Genomic DNA, 19,770 nt, shown 5'->3' on the forward strand with positions numbered 1-19,770 from the left:
GCCATATGAAACAAGCTATTTATTTAAGAGTCTCACTATTTAATAAAGTTTGGGTTATTCTTCTGATAGCTTTTGTTCCACATAAATCATTTGGAACCAAAGTTCTTAGTTTCACTTTGCAACCAAGGCATTTAGTAATAAGCCCTATTTTGCTCCCTTTCTCTTAGTCGATCCTGAATTCACTACTGCCCAGGGCTTCAACATCCAAAGAAGTTGATGCCAGTCTGCTCTCAGTGATCTCTTTCCCAGCCTTTGCTGTAGAGGACAGCCATTTGGTGGAACTCACCAAACAGGAGATTATCACCAAGCTCCAGGTATGTCCACCTGTGGCTTTCTTCTCTTTAGGGCTGTGACTTTAAAGGGAGATTAGTGCTTTTAGGGCCCTTGAGTATAACTTATGCCAGGAACCTTTCCTAGTCCTAGGTTACACTTTTGTAAGTAGTTTTTCACAAAACTCTCAAAAGCTTCTGCAGTGATTACTGTTGGAAATAGTACATCCACTTAGGAAATCAGTTGGTATATTCTTAGGAATTTAAACATATCTGTAACATGTGATCCAACAAGCATCCTTACTCCTCAGTATCTTCCCAAAAATGATAGTATATACTTACACAAGACTTCACAAATATCTATAGAAGCTTCAGCCATAATTGCAAAAATCTGGGAACAATCTTCAGCTGAGAAACAAGTTAATTTTACTATATCCCCTTGAATATTACTGAGCAGTGAGAGAGAACAAGCTAGTGAGCTCTGAGTATGAATGATCAAGTATATTTTGCTTAAGAGCTAAGAAATAGTTCACAGAGGCTGTACATACTACACAATTCTACTTATGTGACACTCTGAAAAGGGAAAAAACAAAGGGAAGAAAACAATTGGTGATTAAAAAGTTAGAGGGAAAATTATCAATAAAGATATAGCTCTGGAGAATTTTGAGCATGGTGTGACAGTTGCCCTCATAGATAACTGAGTTTGCCCAATCTCATGAAATTGTATGCCACAACAAGTAAGTTTAAATGGTCAAAAATGATGTGGTAAGAAAACTGAAATGCAGACTAGAAATTGACTCTTAAATGTATTACAAATGATTAGCATAACCATGCTGAAAAGGGTAAGAAAAAAATGACTTAAATTTTGGAAAACTTTTTTTTTGACTGGATACTGTAAACCCAAGAGAAAATTAACCATATACAAACACGGAACTCTAGTTCATGGGTCAGAAAACTATAAGTATGCTTTTATTAACCCAGCTGTGTTTCTATATCATTTATTACAAAGCTGAGTAGTTTTAATGGAGGCTGTGTGGCCTGAAAAACCTTAAGTGTTTGTTCTCTGTTCCTTTAATGTGAAGTTGGCAAACTTCTGCTCTAGTTGATGAAATTGTTTCTCAAAAGGGTTGAACAAATAAATGTATAGTATGTACATTAGGTTTTATCACTGCTGAAGAAGTTCTAAATACAACATGGGGAAAGCAAGAATGAACTCCTATGCTGGATGAAAGTAGGTGCTATTGTTGTAAAGGTGAGGGTGGGGGTAGAGAGGGTATAGGGATGCATGCCTATCTATGTGTTGAGGTTGTCCACATTTTGGTTTTTAAATAACAGTCTTGAAGAATTAAGTCAGGAATCCTTGTTAAATGGTTGATTTGAGGATCAAACTAGAGTTGATACAAAGGATCTTGAAACATCTTAAAATTTTAGAAAGTAAAAACTTCAAAAGGGTGTGGAGGTGGCTAGGCTTGGTGGCAGAAGTCTTTAATCCCAGCATCTGAGATGCAGAGGCAGGCAGATCTCATTAATTCAACAGCAGCCTGCAGAGTTAGTTCTTGGACAGCCAGAGCTACATAGAGAGTCAGAGCACCCCAAAAGAAGATGCTTAATGTCAAGTTTCTTCTTACTGTAGATGTCAACTAACACAGAGACCCATAACTGAACAATGTGCAGAGAGTGAGAGCCTTTGTATCATTCAGCCCTAAATGGGATGCCTTTGTCAAAGCCCTAATCTCATGGCCCAAGAATCTATGTGGAAGAGGACACAGAAAGAGTTTAGGGAACAAAAAGAGTTTAGGAGCCAGAGATGATGAATGACTCAAAGGAAACAGCGCATCCAGACATGATAGGACTGATACACACGTGAATAGAAAATGTGACAGCATACACAAGACCTGCACGGGTTCAAACCAGACAAAATCCTAGCATGGAGAAGAAAAAGTAGACACAGAGTCCCATCCTTCATGGTTATGGTTTCTATTGCTATGACAAATACCATGCCCCAAAAGCAAGTTGGGGAGAAAAGGGTTTATTTGGCTTACACTTCCAAAGCTGTGTCCATCACTGAAGGAATTCAGGACAGGAACTCAAGTGGGACAGGAACCTGGAGGCAGGAGCTGATATAGAGGCCATGGAGGAGTACTGCTTACTGGCTTGTTCAGCTTGCTTTCTTATAGAGCCCAGGACTCCACCAGCTCAGGGATGGCACCACCCACATGGGCTGGTCCCTCTCTTATTGATCATTAATTGAGAAAATGCCTTACAGTTGGATCTCATGGAGGCATTTCCTCAACTGAGGCTCCTTCCTCTCTTATGACTCTAGCTTGTATCAAGATGACACACAAAGCCAGACAGTACACTGTCCTTAAACAATAAGCTATTTGCAGTTGATATCCGCTAGGAAAGGGACAATCAGTTTTTTCCAATGGAATGACAGCAGGTATCTTAATCACACTCCAAGGCAAGGTCCCATACTAGTGTTGGGGTTTAGGAATTGTCACTTAAACTAAATAAACATTGATCTCAGTTAAGTAAGAATAGTTTATTGAACACACACCATAAACCTGGACTTGCAGGACTCCAAAAAGGACTTGGGAGCCTAATTGTAGTATTCGTCTGAGCTCAGAGTAGACTTTTTATAGGAGAAATCACATTCAAAAGTTTAAAGGGCAAGGAGGGGAGCAGTTGGCTTCCTAGGCAAAGTATCATTAGCTAACCTTTAAACTGATTGATCCTGAGTAAGGGGAGGGGGTGGTGGATAGGTGGTGAACAGGGGAATCAGAATATTGAGATAACAGAGCATGAGTATTATAATCATAACTTTTGACTTCTTAGTAACATTCTTCAGTGTCAGCCACAAAAACCACAGTGAGCTCATATGTAGGTGTAGGAAGTGCTGCTGGATGGCCAGCTCTGACTTAAGACATTGTAGACATAGAGTTCATATTGATCTTTGATTTGATGGGTCCTACATAAAGCTTTGTGGAATTTCTTAAGATTAGCAAACCTCATACAGAACATTCAGAACATACAGAAGAAAACAAGGTATGTGGTCAGCGTGTCCTTGAGCCAAGTCACTTCTCTGTGTCAGTGACTGGCAGGCCTGTTACAGCAACACTATGAAATGGCTACAGCTATGCTGAGGGGAGGGAGGTCAGACTATAACACCAGGACAACACACAATGGAGTTTTGGATTCTTTGTTTTGGCACCTTTTATTTTATTGCTTTTTTAATTTTTATTTTCTTTTTTGTTTATTTTTCTTTCTTAGAGAACATGATGTTGGGTGGGTAGTCAGGAGGTGGGGAGGATGTGAACAGCAAAGAAAATGATCAAAATATACTGTATGAAAAAATGTGCACCTGAAAAATTGCAAAGCCAGAGGAACAGGGAGTTTGCCCTAAAATTGTGTTTCCTAGGAATATCAGAAGCTACACTTATAAATTCTTACCAACATGTCTGCCTAAATATGAGGTAAACACAGGGAAAGCCTACAAGGCCTCTACCTCATACAAAGAACTACAGGAAACTAAGGAATGTGGAAAACAGAAGATGTCTTCCCTAAGGAAGAGCATACCATACCAAGTGCTCAGCCCTGAAAACATACAGAGACACTGTAGAGACTGAGCAGGTTGAATTTATATATTTAAGAATACATATTTGTGTGTGTTTGTGTGTATGTATGTAACAATGACTAATGAAAAAAGAGACCATGAATTTGAAAAAGATCAAGGAGGAGTATATGGTAGAGTTTGGAGCAGGAAGGGGTATATTTATATTACTATCTGAAAGAAAGAAATTATTTTAAAAATAAATTACCGAAGATAATTGTAAAACAAATTAATTATCAAAGTATTAAAACACATTATTAAATCAAATAAAGGGCAATCTTTACCCTTCTGGAATAACATTTGTGGGAAACATATAATGAAATGAGAAGTAGAATATATAATAGATTTGTAACTTTAATTTTTCAATCTTATTTTTAATGATGGTTCTTAAATTTCCCTTGTAGCCCACCACCCGCCAGAGGTAGTGGAGAAGAAAGGATATGGGGGAAGTGGAACTGTTTAGAAAGGTTCTTTGGAGCAACTCCCGTCTGTGTTGTCTGGAAATCAGCAGTTCAGTTCACAGGTTAGCAGGCACTGGCAGCTCAATCCACTCACAAACACTTCTTGGATACACCAGCAGTCCAGTTCAGTAGAGTCAGGTTAGCAACAGCGGTGACATGACCTAGCAGAGACAGCCAGGCCTCAGCCTCAGTTTGAATCAGCAGGAGAGAACTGGAGGGACACCAGGAGAATTTCTCTGTTGTGCCTCTCTCAGGGAAACAAAGACATCAAAGACTCAAGACACACAAGTATTGTACAGCTATAAGCAGGCCTGGCTCAGCCTCCATCACTCTGTGTAGAGTTATTTATACCCTCCAAAAATCACGTGTTCTCCACGTGCCTAATCTCAGCACAGTTCTTGTCTTGCCTCAGCACGTGCCTTCAATGAGCTCAAATCCACAGAAGGGGCAAGAAACTGCAGCACACCACCAGAAGCTTTTTGGTGCATTTCTCTCTATGGAGTCCCAATAAATGCAGCTCAACTACGCAGTGGAAGGTAGACCAATACATGTGTGTCTTTAGCAAAGAATCTTTCATCACATGTCCTTTCACATGCTTGCTTTAGCAGAACATTCTCTCTCCTGTGTCTGCTTCAGCCAAATATTTCTTCAGGAGTCTGCCTTAGCCTTTCACACCTGTGTCCACTTTAACAAAATGTTCCTTCTTGTGTTTGCCCTAGCAAATCACCATCCAACCAACTTTCCAAAGAACCCTCACGTTTCCACGTCATAGATTAGTTACTGATGAGTATGAGAAGAAAAAAAGCAATTTCTATTTCCTTTTGGCGCTCTCTCTCCTTTACCAACAAATATTGCGCTGATGCCAAATACAGTATAGTTTTTGGTCCTGGGAACTATTGAGAGCATAAGTCCTGGAGCAGAGTAAGGTTGTAACGTCCATCAAACAGCAAACAAGACTATTTTTGTACTTTCATTTCTCAGCATGTATGAGTAGGCCTTTGAATCCTATTGTGTTAAAACATTTTGTTTTTAAAATTGCTGTTTGAGATACTGACTTGGATTTCAAAAATTGTGAAATGTGTTTGGTTTTAGATTAGGAAAGAATTTACAACAATTTCTGAAATGTCCTTAAATATTATTCTGCTATTTTGTACTATGTATTTATGCAAAGTCACTTTCTTAGTATTGATGATAAAACATCAAATTATCAGTTAAACCTGAAAACAACACTGATGCTGTACATCCTGCAGCATCAAATATTCAGATGAGATTTCATTGTTTATGAAAAACTAGCAGGCACGTGCATTTTATCAGTAGTAATAAACAGTCAAATGTTTTTATCATTAAATACTAAACAAAAGAGGATAGTTAGTGTCAAGGAGCCACAGAAACCAACTGGAAAGGATTCCTAATGCACAGAGTAAAAACTATTTGAACAAAAAGTACTTATAACTCAAAGAAGTCATGAAGTTACCTATGAATCTATACAGAGAACAATACATATAGTTACAAGAAGGAAAGTTAGAGTGAAGAAATCTAAGAGCTACCACATTAAACAAATTACTAGGTTTAATATCAACAGTGATAGGACAAGTGCCCCCTCAAACAGTACACCGAGGACACATTACCATTGCAATGTTCTTCTCACTAATACGTATTTTCAGGCTCATTATGTAAAAGCCAGACAAAACAAAATGGATAATTTGGCAGCTAACTAATGAACACTACCAAAAGTGTGAAGTTATATAAAGCAAGGAAAGAATGTGAAACTGTCATAGATTATAGAAGATGAGGGAGATATGACAACTAAATATAATGTGGAATTCTTTTTATTTAAATGTGTATATGTGTAAATGAGTATGTGCACATGTGTGTGCTGTACAGGCCAGAAATTGATGCTGGTGTCTTCCTCAATAGCTTAATTTTTGAGATAGTCTCTTCACTGAACTGGAGTTCACTGATTCAGCTAGACTTGCCAGTAACCCCCAGGAATCCTCCCATTCCTGTCTCTCCAGCATTGGGATTATAAGAACTGCCACCAACCACATCTGGCTTTTCACCTGGGTGCTGGAGATCTGAACTTAGGTTCTTATACTTGCATAGCAAACACATTACCCACTGGGACATCACCTGAGTCCTGTAGTGTGGGATTTTAAATTGGATCCTAGAATAGAATAATAAAGGACAGTGATGGAAACCCCAGTGAAATCTAAATAGGCTTTATAATTTAATTAATATTAGTATATTGTAACTGTACTTTTTGGCTACTTTATTGGGTTCTTATTCCTACCCCTTTTTCCACCCCAATCCCTTTCAACCCCCAACACTAGGTAAGTGAAAAAGGTTAGAGGGGAAAGGGGGTGTAGATCTCTTTAGATTACTTCTTGCTGATTAGGACTTCCTAGGGGCAAGTCAAATCTCCTTCATCAGGATATTGCCAAACAGCAATCCAGCAAAAGAGGCAGAAGCAGAAGCAGAGGTCAGAGGCCAGAGGCCAGAGGCCAGAGGGCAGAGGGCAGAGGGCAGAGGGCAGAGGGCAGAGGGCAGAGGGCAGAGGGCAGAGGGCAGAGGGCAGAGGGCAGAGGCAGCCTCTGAGGGCTCTGGCATTTTTATACTCTCACAAGAATCCCCAGAATTCTAACATAAACTATCTTCAGCTGGGCTAATCACGTTTCTGCCAGAGCATGAGAGATCATAGTTAGCTGCTGTGGACACTCTGAAGCAGTCCCATATCCCACACCTGGGATTAAAACAAAAACGTATTCACAGGACATTAACTGGTTTTTTTCAAGAATGCAAAAATCTCACTACAGTATATCAAGGGTTTATTTTTTTTAGTTCCAGTGTATATTCTATAGTTATATAAGTTAATATAAGGAGATGAGATTTGATAGTTATAGAGACTAGTGTTTATAACTTTTATAAACTGAAAGTCATCTAAAATTTTTAAATATATTTTAAAAAATAAAATATGGTCTCTTAGGAGCTGCATGTACTGTGGGGTGGACTGTGCCGTAATTAGCTTGTTGCAGGTTTGGCCTAAGGTGGACATCCACAGAAAAGATACTGCTAGGAGTGCTTTGGGGAAGACTCTATAACACACGTGCTGCTTGAAAGGCCATCGCTGGTGCTGCTGAGCTGTCTTTGAGTACTATGTATTTGTGAGAGGTTGATACATATAGATGTTAGAGGATATTTCTTCTTAGTTATACAGTTATACAGATGTACACGCTTCAGGGCCTTTTTCTCTGTGTCCCCAGGGTCGTTATGGTTGCTGCCGTTTTCTGCGAGATGGATATAAAACTCCTAAAGAGGTATGTTTCTTTTCACCACACTGAAATAGGGCAGAATTGTTCTTACTCTTTGTAGCCTTATTCAGAGATAACAGTTACCTCACTGGTGGAATTTTTGCAGATCATTAAATAAGTGATGTTTGCTGTATTTGTTGGGCTTTGCTGCCAAGCTCTGACATTGATGGTAAATAAATTAACAGTAAATGTCAAAAAAGTATTAAAAGGAAAGGCAGTCTTTCAGTTGGTTAATGTGGGCACAAGTTTTAAACACAAACAGTATTTGCATAATCTCCAACCCCCACTCCAGTATTTAATCAATACAAAGGGAAATGCATCTTTCAATTAGTACATCTTTACGACAGCCTGTCATAGTCCATTTTCTGTTGTCAATGACAAAGTACCACAGACTGAGTTGTAAAATGGTGTACTTGGGGTCACACGTCTGTAGATACAAAATGAAAGGATCCACATCTGATGATTACCTCAAGTACATCATGGCAAGAGACAGAAAGCATTAGTGTGCCTCTTCTGGTCTCTCTCCTTCTGACAAAGCCAGAGATTCAGTCTCTACTCTAATGGCCTCATTGAATCCTGAATGTAGCTTTGTGGAAGAACATGTAACACTCTTCTTGCTTGAAAGAATATTGCTGCTGCTGCTGCTGCTGCTGCTCTCCATGTTGGTGGGGGATTGATAGATGTACATGTTTGAGGATGTGGTTCTACTTAATTAGAAATTAGTTAATCAGGGCAATGGTCCTTTTTATCCCCAAACCAGTAGTTGGAAGGTTCTTCATAGAGTACTTGCTGGGGGCAGAGGGAGTTATAAGTATGTGCTTACTGCCTTTCCTGATGCTGTCTTTGAAACAAATGGTCTGCGGTAAAACTCCTATTATAATACTTCTAAACTAAGGATATACATCTAATCTCTGAGTGACGGAACAGACTTTGTCTATTTTTGTTCAGGACCCCAATCGCCTATATTATGAACCAGCTGAGCTGAAGCTATTTGAAAACATTGAATGCGAATGGCCATTGTTCTGGACATACTTTATCCTTGATGGGATCTTCAGTGGCAACATAGAACAGGTAATGAGCTGGGAGAAGAGCCCTTAGCAAGCTGCTCTTGTATTTTCTTTTGATTAATGACTGTATCTGTTTTTACTGGCTAAATGGGAGTCTTTCTACTAGGGAAGAGATGGAGTTGTCTCCTAGAGATTTATAGCCGATAGGAGTGAATTAAGAGTTGGGAGACTCAGATTGTTTTTTTCTTAAATCCTGACCATTGAGTAATCCAAGTGTTGTCATCAAATTCTTCAGTTTCACTGTCTCTATAGGTGTGGAAAAAATTTTCTTTAAAAATTATCAAGTAAGGATGTTAAAATAGTTACACTGATTTCATCATTACATGTTGTGTGTGTGTGTGAGTGTGTGTGTGTGTGAGTGTGTGTGTACATATACATTACACCGTACTCCACAAATTTATATATTAAAATGAATTTTTAGTGTAGTGTCACATGTTTGTAATCTTAGAACTCAGAGGCTAGGGCAGGCAGTTTATGACTTTGAAACCAGTGTAGGTTACATAGCAAGATCATCTCAAATAATATTTCTAAAAAAAGATATCCCTGGGTGATACAGAGATGGTTAATAGCACTTGTCACTTGTCCAGAGGACCTGGGTTCAATTCTTAGCACTTACATGGCAGCTCACAATCAACTATTAACTCCAGTTCCAGGGGATGGATCCAAAGCCTTCTTCTAACCTCTGTGGAGTAGCAGGTACCCATGTTGTTCATATGCATATATGCAGGCAAAATACTCATATACATAAAATAAAATAAATAAGTCTTTTAAAAAGATATTTCCCAAAATTTTTGAGTATTCACAAATAAAGATATGGTGTAAGTTCAAAATCCAGTCAGTTCTACTATAAAGAATCATCATCCCTTAAAAAATAACCATGCAATGGATATTCAAGAAATTTAAAAAACTACAGAATTGGAAAATGGGATAAGGAGCACAGCACTAAAATTTTTGCATGGCTGGAAGTGTAGTGGTATACTCCTTTAATCACAGAACTAGAAAGAGGTGTGTGGATCTCTGAGTCTGAAGCCAGCTTGCTATAGCCAGTTTTAGGCGAACCAAGACTATATAGTAAGACCTTGTCTCAATAAATAAATTTTTTTGTTCAAATACTTAAGTGTAACAGTAGGCCTGATGGATTTACCATGAAGAAGACCTGAATTTTTCTTGTAGAAATGTTTTCCCTTCTTCCTACTAGTTTACCTGGCTGGCCCTCTGCCTGTATGTAAGAGGAAGAAAACAAAAGAGAAATAAAATAAAATAAAATAAAATAAAATAAAGTAAATGATAGGAATCAGAGGGGAAAACACAAAGTAGGAGAAAAAGGTTAGAATGGGCCAAGAGAAAAGGGGGTCAGTTAGAGAGGAAGGTACACAGCTTGTAACCAGGGCAGCTGTTCAGAGGCTTGTAGCTTATAAGTTAGGATTTATCTAAAGAAAGGTCTTATGGAACACTGAAACTATAGTTCATTGGCCTCCTTAGGTGTGTGCATGTCTGTAATTTTAGACAATTTGGTTTAACAGAGTATGTTCTTAGGAAAAAAAATTGCTCATAAGCAAACATGAAATTTATGTTATACACTGCAGAGGGCAAAAAGGTCCTTGTCCACACAGATAATTGTTGGAGCCCTTTTATTAAAAATACTTTTTTGATACCTCTACCTCCCTTCCAAACCCCCAACACTAGGTAAGAGAGTTTCAGAGGCCTACTCCTCCTGGGGCATGAGCTAAGACGAACACAGAGTTAGACAAAGGCCAAAGACTAATGATCTAGATGGCCTTGTAACTCTCTCTTACTGTTTTGGGGACCAGAAGCTGATGGGCTCTGGAAACTTAACTCGTTCTTACTGTTTTGTGCTAATAAGAGGTTTCTTACTCTGTAACTCTCTTACTGTTTGTGCTTCAATAAGCACTAGTTTCTTACTATTTGTGCTTTCATAAGTGCTGGTTTTTACTCTGTAACTCTCTTATTATTCCTGCTTTCTTACTCTATCTCTGCTGCTTAAGGGCCTCTCTCTGGCCTGGCAAGAGGCTTAGACTTGTATAACTCTTCATGAACCAGGAAGAAATGAGAAGAAAAAAGAAAATCTTTTACATAGGCAATACACACAGACACAGATGCACACATTCTGGTTGGGCCCAACTATATCAGCTTCATACTTACTTACATATACGTAAATACATACATATAGTTGAACAGACATATACATATATACATTTGAATGGATGGGGCAGAGCCCCCAAAACTACCACCTTATTTCTTCTCTCTGGCCTTTTTATACCTTCTCAGACAAAAGTTCTTTAGAAAATTACCTCATAGATAAACTGTTACACAAAAGGAGGGTTATAGAAGGATATTGATAGTCAGTACAAAGCAGTGTTTCAATATATATCATAAGTTCCAAGCAACAGTCTCACATGGCCTCACTTTATCATGGTAAACACCTGTGGCTTCGTCCTTGCCTATGACATAGAATGTTTTTTTCTTGATTACAAATTTGTCCAAAGCCCATTTCTCTTTTTAGTGTAGTTGTGAAAGTTCATTGTATTCTTTATTATGCAGCCTTTACTTACTATTGAGGAGTGGCCATATTGTATTCTTGATTCTAACTTTATTATATCTTTTTTGACAAAGAAATTAAAACCATCTCTTAAACTTTTCTTCCTAAAATTATTTGAATCAAATCAGAATTCTATTAAAGCATTAATTCATCTAAACAGCATTAATTCATGAAAGTTGATTTTTATGTTGATCTTCAGGAAATCTGTTCTATAGGGTGGGCTGATACCCAGGAATCCTTAGGCTATGTAATAATGATAGTAAAGGCATATCGATAGCAAGAAGTAGGCCATGCAAAATGTGGGCCACCTTCAGGAAACTCACCTGCTAGCCTTAGCCTATCCTAGATGGCTCCTGACAGGAGAAAAAGAAGGTTAGAGGAGAAAGGGAACATAGATCTCTTTAGACTACTTTCTGCTGATTAAGGGTATTAAGTTCATTAGGGCAAGTCCAATCTTTGTAGTCAGGATATCTCCAACTTGTTCTGTTCTCTTTGTTCATGAGCATTTGACAAACTGCAACAACAGCAACCAAGAGCAGCACCTGCCTCGGAGTGTCCCAGTCCAGCTCAGGGCTCTGGTATTTATACCCTCTGAAGAGTTCCCAGAATTCCAAACGTAAACTATCTGCAGCTGGCAAAACCATGCTGAGGCTAGTGCATGAGGCAAATCATAATCACCTGTGAGTCAGCTGCTTCTCCCACACCTGGGATTAAAATATCATATTCACGTACTATAACCAGGTTCTTAAAAAAATCAAAAACTAAACTCTCATTACATTTTCCCCTTTTAGTTAGAGAAAGTGGCTTTTCTCTAACATCAATATACTATATACAATAAACAATTATGAGAACTATCAAGTAAGAATTGCATTTACAATGCCCAGTCCATATGTATTTGGCAATCTTGGAGAAAGTACTCCACTAACTATCCAATCCTGATAAGTCCAAAGTTTTGTATCTAAATCACTTTCATAATTTCTTCTATCAAACTATAAACATCTTTTAAAACTCTGAAGCATTTCCTTATATTCTAAACAACCTAACCCTTTATGTCTTTAATCTTTAATAAGGAAGGCTGTAAGACTATAACTATATAGTCTTCAACTCCATCAGAGACATGAGAAAGATAAAATCTTAAACAGGAAGTTCAGAGTAAGCAGCTTCCAAAACTGTAGAAGTTCTTTGGTGCCCAGCATCTTCTTGGAAGTGGATTGGGGGTGCTGCCAGGAGCAGATTTGTCTCTTTGTGAGAAAAGCCTTTTCTTATTAAACCAACTTAAATGCCATATTCTCTAGATCTCTGAAGTGTTTGCAGACCACCTATCTATCCCAGTATATCTTAATAGCCAAACATTGTTTCTAGCCATTTACTATCTATTAAAGCTTATTTCTGTAATTAACTAAACTAGTACCTAACAAAACAACAAAGTAAGATTATTTATAGGTGACTAAATACTTCCTAACTTTTGCATTTCTAATTATCCTAAACAATTTTCAATAGTAGCTTTCATAAGACTAGAACTTTGTTACATTTTAAAATGAATTGCGTATGTACACTACATTAAGCAAGAGTTGAACAAAATAAGCTTAAATTTCTAACAATAATACAATAATCCATGCCAATTAAAACACTTAAGAGTAGTAGATTCAATAATCTACCTTTTATCCTATCATACTGTACTTCTTGCTGCTGAGCCTCAAGCTAGGGCCCCAAAGACTGATAGCAAAAGATTGTATAGTATATCCCTTCTGTCCCTGCACTCACTTGTTCAATGGCACCCCTTACCACAGCATCTACCAACCCTGGGAAGCCTCAGATTTCTTAGTGAGAACCCATTGCTCCCAGAAAGGGCTCATTAGTGTCTCTGGCACAAAGTACTCTATTTCTCAGAGTTAACACACAGGCCATTTTGAGCTCTGAGACTTAAGCAGCTTGATTACAATTCCTTTTCAAATGACAAAATTTACTGCAATTGAAGCACTGGAGATTTTGATATCGAAGACCTTGTGCGGCTACTGGGAAAGGTAACGGTAGTAATCTTGTAACCCCAGGCTGCCCCTCCAGTTGAAGTTGATTCGAAAGATAAGCACCAGCACTAGAGAAGCCAAGAAAAGTTAAACACTCAGCTGGTATCTCCTAAGGGAGAAGATATTTGGCTGTTCTCCCAGAGTGCTGGGGGAAAATATAGTTTACAGCCTGGTAATCCTTTGCTACCTGTTGAGCCAGGCTCCTCTCGTATCACCCAGAATATTATGTTTGTTTATCCCAGACTCCTAAAACCTTGAGCATTACTTCTAGGCCATAAAACTCATCACTGCAAGAGATGTCACTTGTAATTTATAACAGCCTCCATGACTTCTGTGTTGTATTACATTCATCTCCATTACTCTCTTTAGACCCTTATCTTGGGCATTGTTTCTGAAGTCAAGAAGAAGCCATCTTTAAGCTTTATTGTACTCACAGGGCTGAGTTAACTACCATTTGAATTTTTCCAAAATTGGGCTGTATTTAAATACAGCTTAAGTAAAATTATCTGGGTCAGACTTGAGAAGTCCTGACCCAGGACTGGTTACCAAAATAGGGCTAATCCTAGTTTCATTCTTACCTCACTCACCCTGATCATTTTTTGCTGCCTGTCTTAAAGCCTCCAGGAACCCCTCCACAATACTCAAACTGTACCCCAATCTATTAAACACATTTGTGACTTTATCAATATCCTATTTATACCATGAACAGCTGGGATGAAGCTGTTGTGTTAAAGAACTATGTACTATGTTTTCTGCCATAAATTATAGGCATAAATTGTTTTTGTTTTGTGTGTGTGTGTGTGTGTGTTTGTTTGTTTTTTTACTTCTTATGAGCTCAAGGCCTTGTATATGTATATGCTAGGCCCACTGAGCTGTATCCTGACCCTTCCCTTCATTATAGTTTAATGTATTATTGTGTTTCAGCAAAATGTTAAGTAAATACCATAAACCTGACTGTAACAACAGCCAAATCTAGAGAGGAGATATGACAAGGGTAATGGGAAGGTATGTGTGAGCAAAGTATAATGATGTATACATATGAAATGTCATTATAAAAACCATTATTTTATATACTAATTAATAAAAGTAATTCATAAAAATGTCATCGTAAAATCTTAGTCAATGGTCTGGAGAGATTTGTCAGTGGTTATAAACATTTGCTGCTCTTGCAGAAGACCAAAGTTCAGATTCCAGCACCCTCATCAGACAGCCCAGAACCAGTGGCAACTCCAGTTCCAAGGAATGCTAGGCCTCAGCAGGCACACACACACACACACACACACGTGCACATACATGTAAACACACACACAGATGTGTACATGCATAAATAAAAAATAAAACTTAAAAAGAAATAAAATAAGAGCCAAATTAAGAACTGGTGCTCTTAATCATACTGCATAATGGCACGTGTCTTTAATCCTAGCATATGGGAGGCAGAAGCAGATCTCAGCGAGTTTGCAGCAAGCCTGGTCTACAGCACGAGTTCCAGGACAGTCAGAGCTACATAGTGTGACCCTGTTTTAAATACAAAAGAAAACAAATACAAAAGCAAACAAATACAAATACAAAAACCAAAAAGCATCATTTAAAAATATTTTTAATTGAAATAGAATTGCACCACTTTCCTCACATCCTTTACTTCCTCAAACCCCTCCCAGCTTCTGTCTCTCAAACCTTATCCACCTACTCTCAAGTTGATAGCCTCTTTAAAACAATACATGTTTACAAACAAAAGTCAGGGGTCTAGAGAGATGGCTGCTCTTCCAGAGGCCCCAGGTTCAATTCCCAGCACCCACATGGCAGCTCACAATTGTCTGTAACTCCAGTTCCGGGAGATCTGACACCCTCACACAGACATACATGCAAGCAAACCACCAATACACATAAAAAATAAAAATGTACCATTAAATTTTTAATTAAAAAATCCTTTGTAAACTAAGTGCTTATTAGTAAACTACAAGTTTGGAACCTCTTTGAACCTAATCTTTATGTTAAAGGACTTCAATTACCCACACCTACTATGATGAAACTCAAATTAAGTGCATTAAAATATGCAAAATTTCCGTGATACATTTAATGAGTACCTGCCTTAATTAGGATGCTACTGCTGTGACAAAACACCATGACTAATGGAACTTGGGGAGGAAAGGGTTTATTTGTTTTTGTATCCTGAATCACAGTGTATCAAGGGAAGCCAAGGCAGGAACTCAAACCCATTAAGGAACCTGGAGGCAGGAGCTGATGTAGAGGCCATAGAGGAGTACTGCTTACTGGCTTGCTCCTCATGGCTTGCTCAGCCTGTTTTCTCATAGAACCAGTGTAAGGTGTCTTGGAGTCAGGAAAGAACACACCCAGACACCAAATTTTTAGCACAAAGGAGCAGTGTTTCTGCAGGAGTGGTTTATAAAGAGAGAAAAGGGGAAGTCTGTGTTAGGATGAGTTGGTGTGCCCTGATTTGACATGTTAGCTAGTATAGCCAAATAATAAAATTTGATTGTTGGACCTTGTCATTTTGATACTAGACCTTGGTGATCAGTCTCAGGAATGAGTCAGTGGCTAAATAAGGGAATGGGGGCTAGCTTTAGGAAAGTAATCTAACAGTTTAGTAAGAGAGATGGAAAGGGGAAGGCAAGACCTGCCAGTGTCATGGTTGCAATGCTTGAACCTGTTAAAAAGCCCTTTACCCAGGACCACCACCCTAGGGATGGCACCACCTGCAATGGGTTGGGCTTTCCCCTGTCAATCACTGACTAAGAAAGTGCTTTACAGGCTTGCCTATAGCCTAATCTTATGGAGGCATTTTTTTCCACTGAGGCTCCCTCCTCTCAGCTATTCTAGTGTATGTCAAGTTGACACAGTACCGTTCCCCGTTTCCTCTCCTTTTTACTCTTAACCGAGCTCTGTGGTAATAGTGCTTTCTTTGGCTGTATCCTTCTGCTATGATTCCCATATAAAATCTCTAAAATTTTGGTTTTCTACTTTTCCTTTCTCTGCAGGTTCAAGAATATAGAGAGGCTCTTGATGGGGTCCTCATCAAGGGCAAAAATGGAGTCCCACTTCTTCCAGAGCTGTATAGTGTTCCTCCTGACAGGGTAAGTTGGATCGTGCTGGACCATTGACAGGAAAGGATCCATATTTCTATGATACTGACTTATCTAAGTCACATAGTGTTTGTGACTTTGTATCTTGTGACTTTAATTTTATAAAGTTTTAGTTCTAAGAGTAGGAAAACAAAAGTATGATTTTATTCCTTCAGAAATAAATCGTTAAAGCAGTGTCAATTATGGTGCTGTTGTACAATGAGATGTGAATAAAAGCAGATAGCAGTTCTGAGAATGAGGTAGAGACCAGTGGGTAGAGCCAGAGTGATGTCCTATGTCAGCTTGTTATCTTCTGGAGCCAGTAATCTGACATGGCCGGTGTAAATCAGACTTAGAAAAATGAAACAGATGCTGTCTTTGTTTGCCATTGTAAAGGAGAATTCGACATGGTAGAGATACAGTTTTACATTCTGGTGGGGATTTGGAGAATAAGTTGCTATCAGCATCCAGTGTCACCTGAGAATTTATTATGGGTAGGTTTCATCCACTCCTACCACACATATTCAGTCTGCATTTTCATAAGATTCGTGGGTGATCGATTCACATATTCTAGCTTGAGCACTGTCCTACTTAGCTTTTCAATCCATTTCCTATAGACTATAAATCACAATCTAGATTCCTCTCTTTTATCATCTAGTGTCTTAAGCTTTCTAGTATTGCCTCTCATTTGACCTCTTTATTTCATCATTTAGGTTGATGAAGAATATCAAAATCCTCACACTGTGGATCGAGTCCCTATGGGGAAATTGCCTCACATGTGGGGTCAGTCTCTATACATCTTAGGGAGCTTGATGGCAGAGGTAAGGGAAGACTTCAAAGCTATCCCACCTTTTGTTTGTTTATTTGTTTGTTTGTTTACCATAGTCACCATAATAATCAGATTTGCAATGAACTCACTAAATTCAAAGGATTTCTTCATCCTTTTATACTTTAACTTAATTACAGCGTTTCCTCTAGCTCTTCAGCATGGGGATATGCCCATTGCTTGACAAAAATCTCTTGCTACCTGGCAACTATCTATTCTGCTGCCCATAGCTTCCTACTTGGGCATTATACTGGGTGCTGTTCAGGAGTCAAGTTGCAAATCTTTCCCTTTCAAAACCCTTTCGGTGTCTTGCCTGGTGACTAAACAATCCAGTTAGGCTTAGTGATTACTGGTGATGGATTAAATGCCAACCTTCCTAAGCACCATAAGATTTCATTCCTTAATTGAATTAAGTAATCATTTGGGGCACTTTGACTATGGTCTTTCAGTTTCATTAGGTAATGGGTTTTTGTTGTTCTTGTTGTGTTTTTTGTTTTTGTTTTTTACTTTTTGGTAAAGCGCTCCCTAAGTGTTCTTTATATCAAATTCTGTTAAGACAGCTCTTTAGAAAAAAAAAAGACAACTCTTAATGAGGCACTATTTTTGTATTCAGTTTTTTTGGGGGGGCACAGCATTTTGAGCCTACATAGAAGGATATTTCTCCTAAAAAGTTTTCTAGTCCTTTCTAGTCCCTATTTTCAACACTGTTGGTTATTTTTAAAAGACAATGTCTTGCTATGTAGCAGTAGCTGGTCTTGAACTTGCTACATAGACCAAGCTGGCCTTGAACTTGCAGTGATCCTTCTGTGTCTGTTTCCTGAGTTCTGGGATTACAAGTGTGTTCCATCACACCTAACATGGTTGTTTTGATGTGAGAATTCCAAGTTCTTGGAGAATCTAGTTTGGAACTTAGCTGGCATCTCTGAGTAAGAGTCTTATATGTTTATATGGCCATTTATCTTCTACAGCTGTGTTTTCTGTTTTGTTTTCTGTGGCCATGGCTGTTTGATAATCTTTAATTGACATGAGCTTGGATCTAGCAATAATGGGCATAATGCTTCAAAGTAATCCTTGTCCAGTAACTTTCTTGTTCTATAATAAATGAAATGGGACGAAAAGGAAGGATTCAGTATTATTAAGGGGAAAGATGGGTGAGTTCATCTTATTTCACAACATATGGAAATTAAGTAAAAAGATTTCTTCTAGTCAAAGAGCACAGCAGACACATGGACAAACAAGCAAACAATGTTCATTATCAATTTTTAAATTTAATATATTTTGAGAATTGCATGCATGTGTGCTGCATTTATATTGTTTTCACCTCTTGCTCCCTTTCACATACAGAGCCTGCCAAGTCCATTTACTGTTGCTTATATGGATATTTAGGACTGACCACTTGGGATTGGATAACCTGTCAGGGGGTTCATTCCTGGAGAAGACTGGTTCTCCCTGTCTCAGCAGCCATTAATTGCCTATAGATCTTTGTCTAGAGTCCCTGAGATTTTCCCCATGCGTGTTGCCATGTCTATTGGTGGTCATTATGCAGGTCTTACTTAGGTGACAGTGGTTTTTTTTTAATTTCATGCATACAGCTTCCCTGTCATATACAGAAAATACAATATATTGCAGCAGATGTCCTGGTGCCCTAGCTCTTAAAATCCTTCTACTTGCTCTTCCATTATGTTCCCTGAGCCTTAGGTATAGGGGCATTGTAGATGTGTTGATAGGGATTGGGCACCCCAAAGTCATTTGTTCTCTGCATTTTAACCACTTGTGGTTTTCTGTAATGGTCTCTATCTGCTGCAAAAAGAAGCTTCTTTAATGAGGGGTGAAAGCTACATGTACCTGTGTGTATAAGGATGGGTACTTAGAATTCAGTTAGGAATTAAAACTGGTTCAGGAAAGTGGCAGTAGTAGGTTCTCCTCTAAGTTTCATGACACCAACAGCCAAGGGTAATTGACTAGGTCTCCAGTATCAGGCATGAGTTCCCTCCTATTGAGCAGTCCAACTAGACAATCGGTGGTTGCCTCTATGAGATAAGTACACCTATTGGACCGTTGGGGATAACTTGCCATACTGGTCATAGTTGTGGTTCATAGGTTTCACAACTGACCAGGACTGTTGATTGCTTTTCTCCCTTGGCAGCGTGCTTAGCACTTTTGGTCATTAGAAGTCTAATGACCAGGTGAGAGGTTTTCTGGTCGTTTTTAGTTTAATTCCTTCAAGTTCTGTGTCTAAAGATATGGTGTCTTCAGCTATTAGATAGTTATGTGAGACAACCAAGGAAGATGGCAGTAGCCTACATTTATACTGTTCTCTCTCTCTCTCTCTTTATACTGTTCTCTCTCTCTCTCTCTCTCTCTCTCTCTCTCTCTCTCACACACACACACACACACACACACACACTACATGCTTAAATAAAATGTTTCCCTGTGGCTTTTCCAAACATCCTTAGTATTATTTATCCCTTTGCCATCCTTCTCCCTTTCCAGTTAAATCTTCCCACCCCATTTTCCCCGTTTCTTTCTTTTTTAAGACATTAATTTTTTGCTCAGTTGTGT

General features: G+C 38.6%; 1 protein-coding gene across 2 annotated transcripts in view; it reads left to right on the top strand.

Annotated features, from left to right (window-relative positions):
• Phka1 (phosphorylase kinase regulatory subunit alpha 1) overlaps positions 1-19,770 on the top strand; it is a 98,360-nt gene that overhangs the window by 17,336 nt on the left and 61,254 nt on the right. For both annotated transcript variants that reach the window (XM_028775792.1, XM_028775794.1), the window contains exons 8-12: positions 168-314; positions 7,601-7,654; positions 8,597-8,719; positions 16,299-16,394; positions 17,096-17,203. In XM_028775792.1, the coding sequence (XP_028631625.1) occupies positions 168-314; positions 7,601-7,654; positions 8,597-8,719; positions 16,299-16,394; positions 17,096-17,203 (528 nt within the window). The remainder of the gene's footprint in view (positions 1-167; positions 315-7,600; positions 7,655-8,596; positions 8,720-16,298; positions 16,395-17,095; positions 17,204-19,770) is intronic.

The sequence above is a fragment of the Grammomys surdaster genome, unplaced genomic scaffold, assembly GCF_004785775.1.
Source record: "Grammomys surdaster isolate TR1022 unplaced genomic scaffold, NIH_TR_1.0 260, whole genome shotgun sequence".
Taxonomy (NCBI): Eukaryota; Metazoa; Chordata; class Mammalia; order Rodentia; family Muridae; genus Grammomys; species Grammomys surdaster.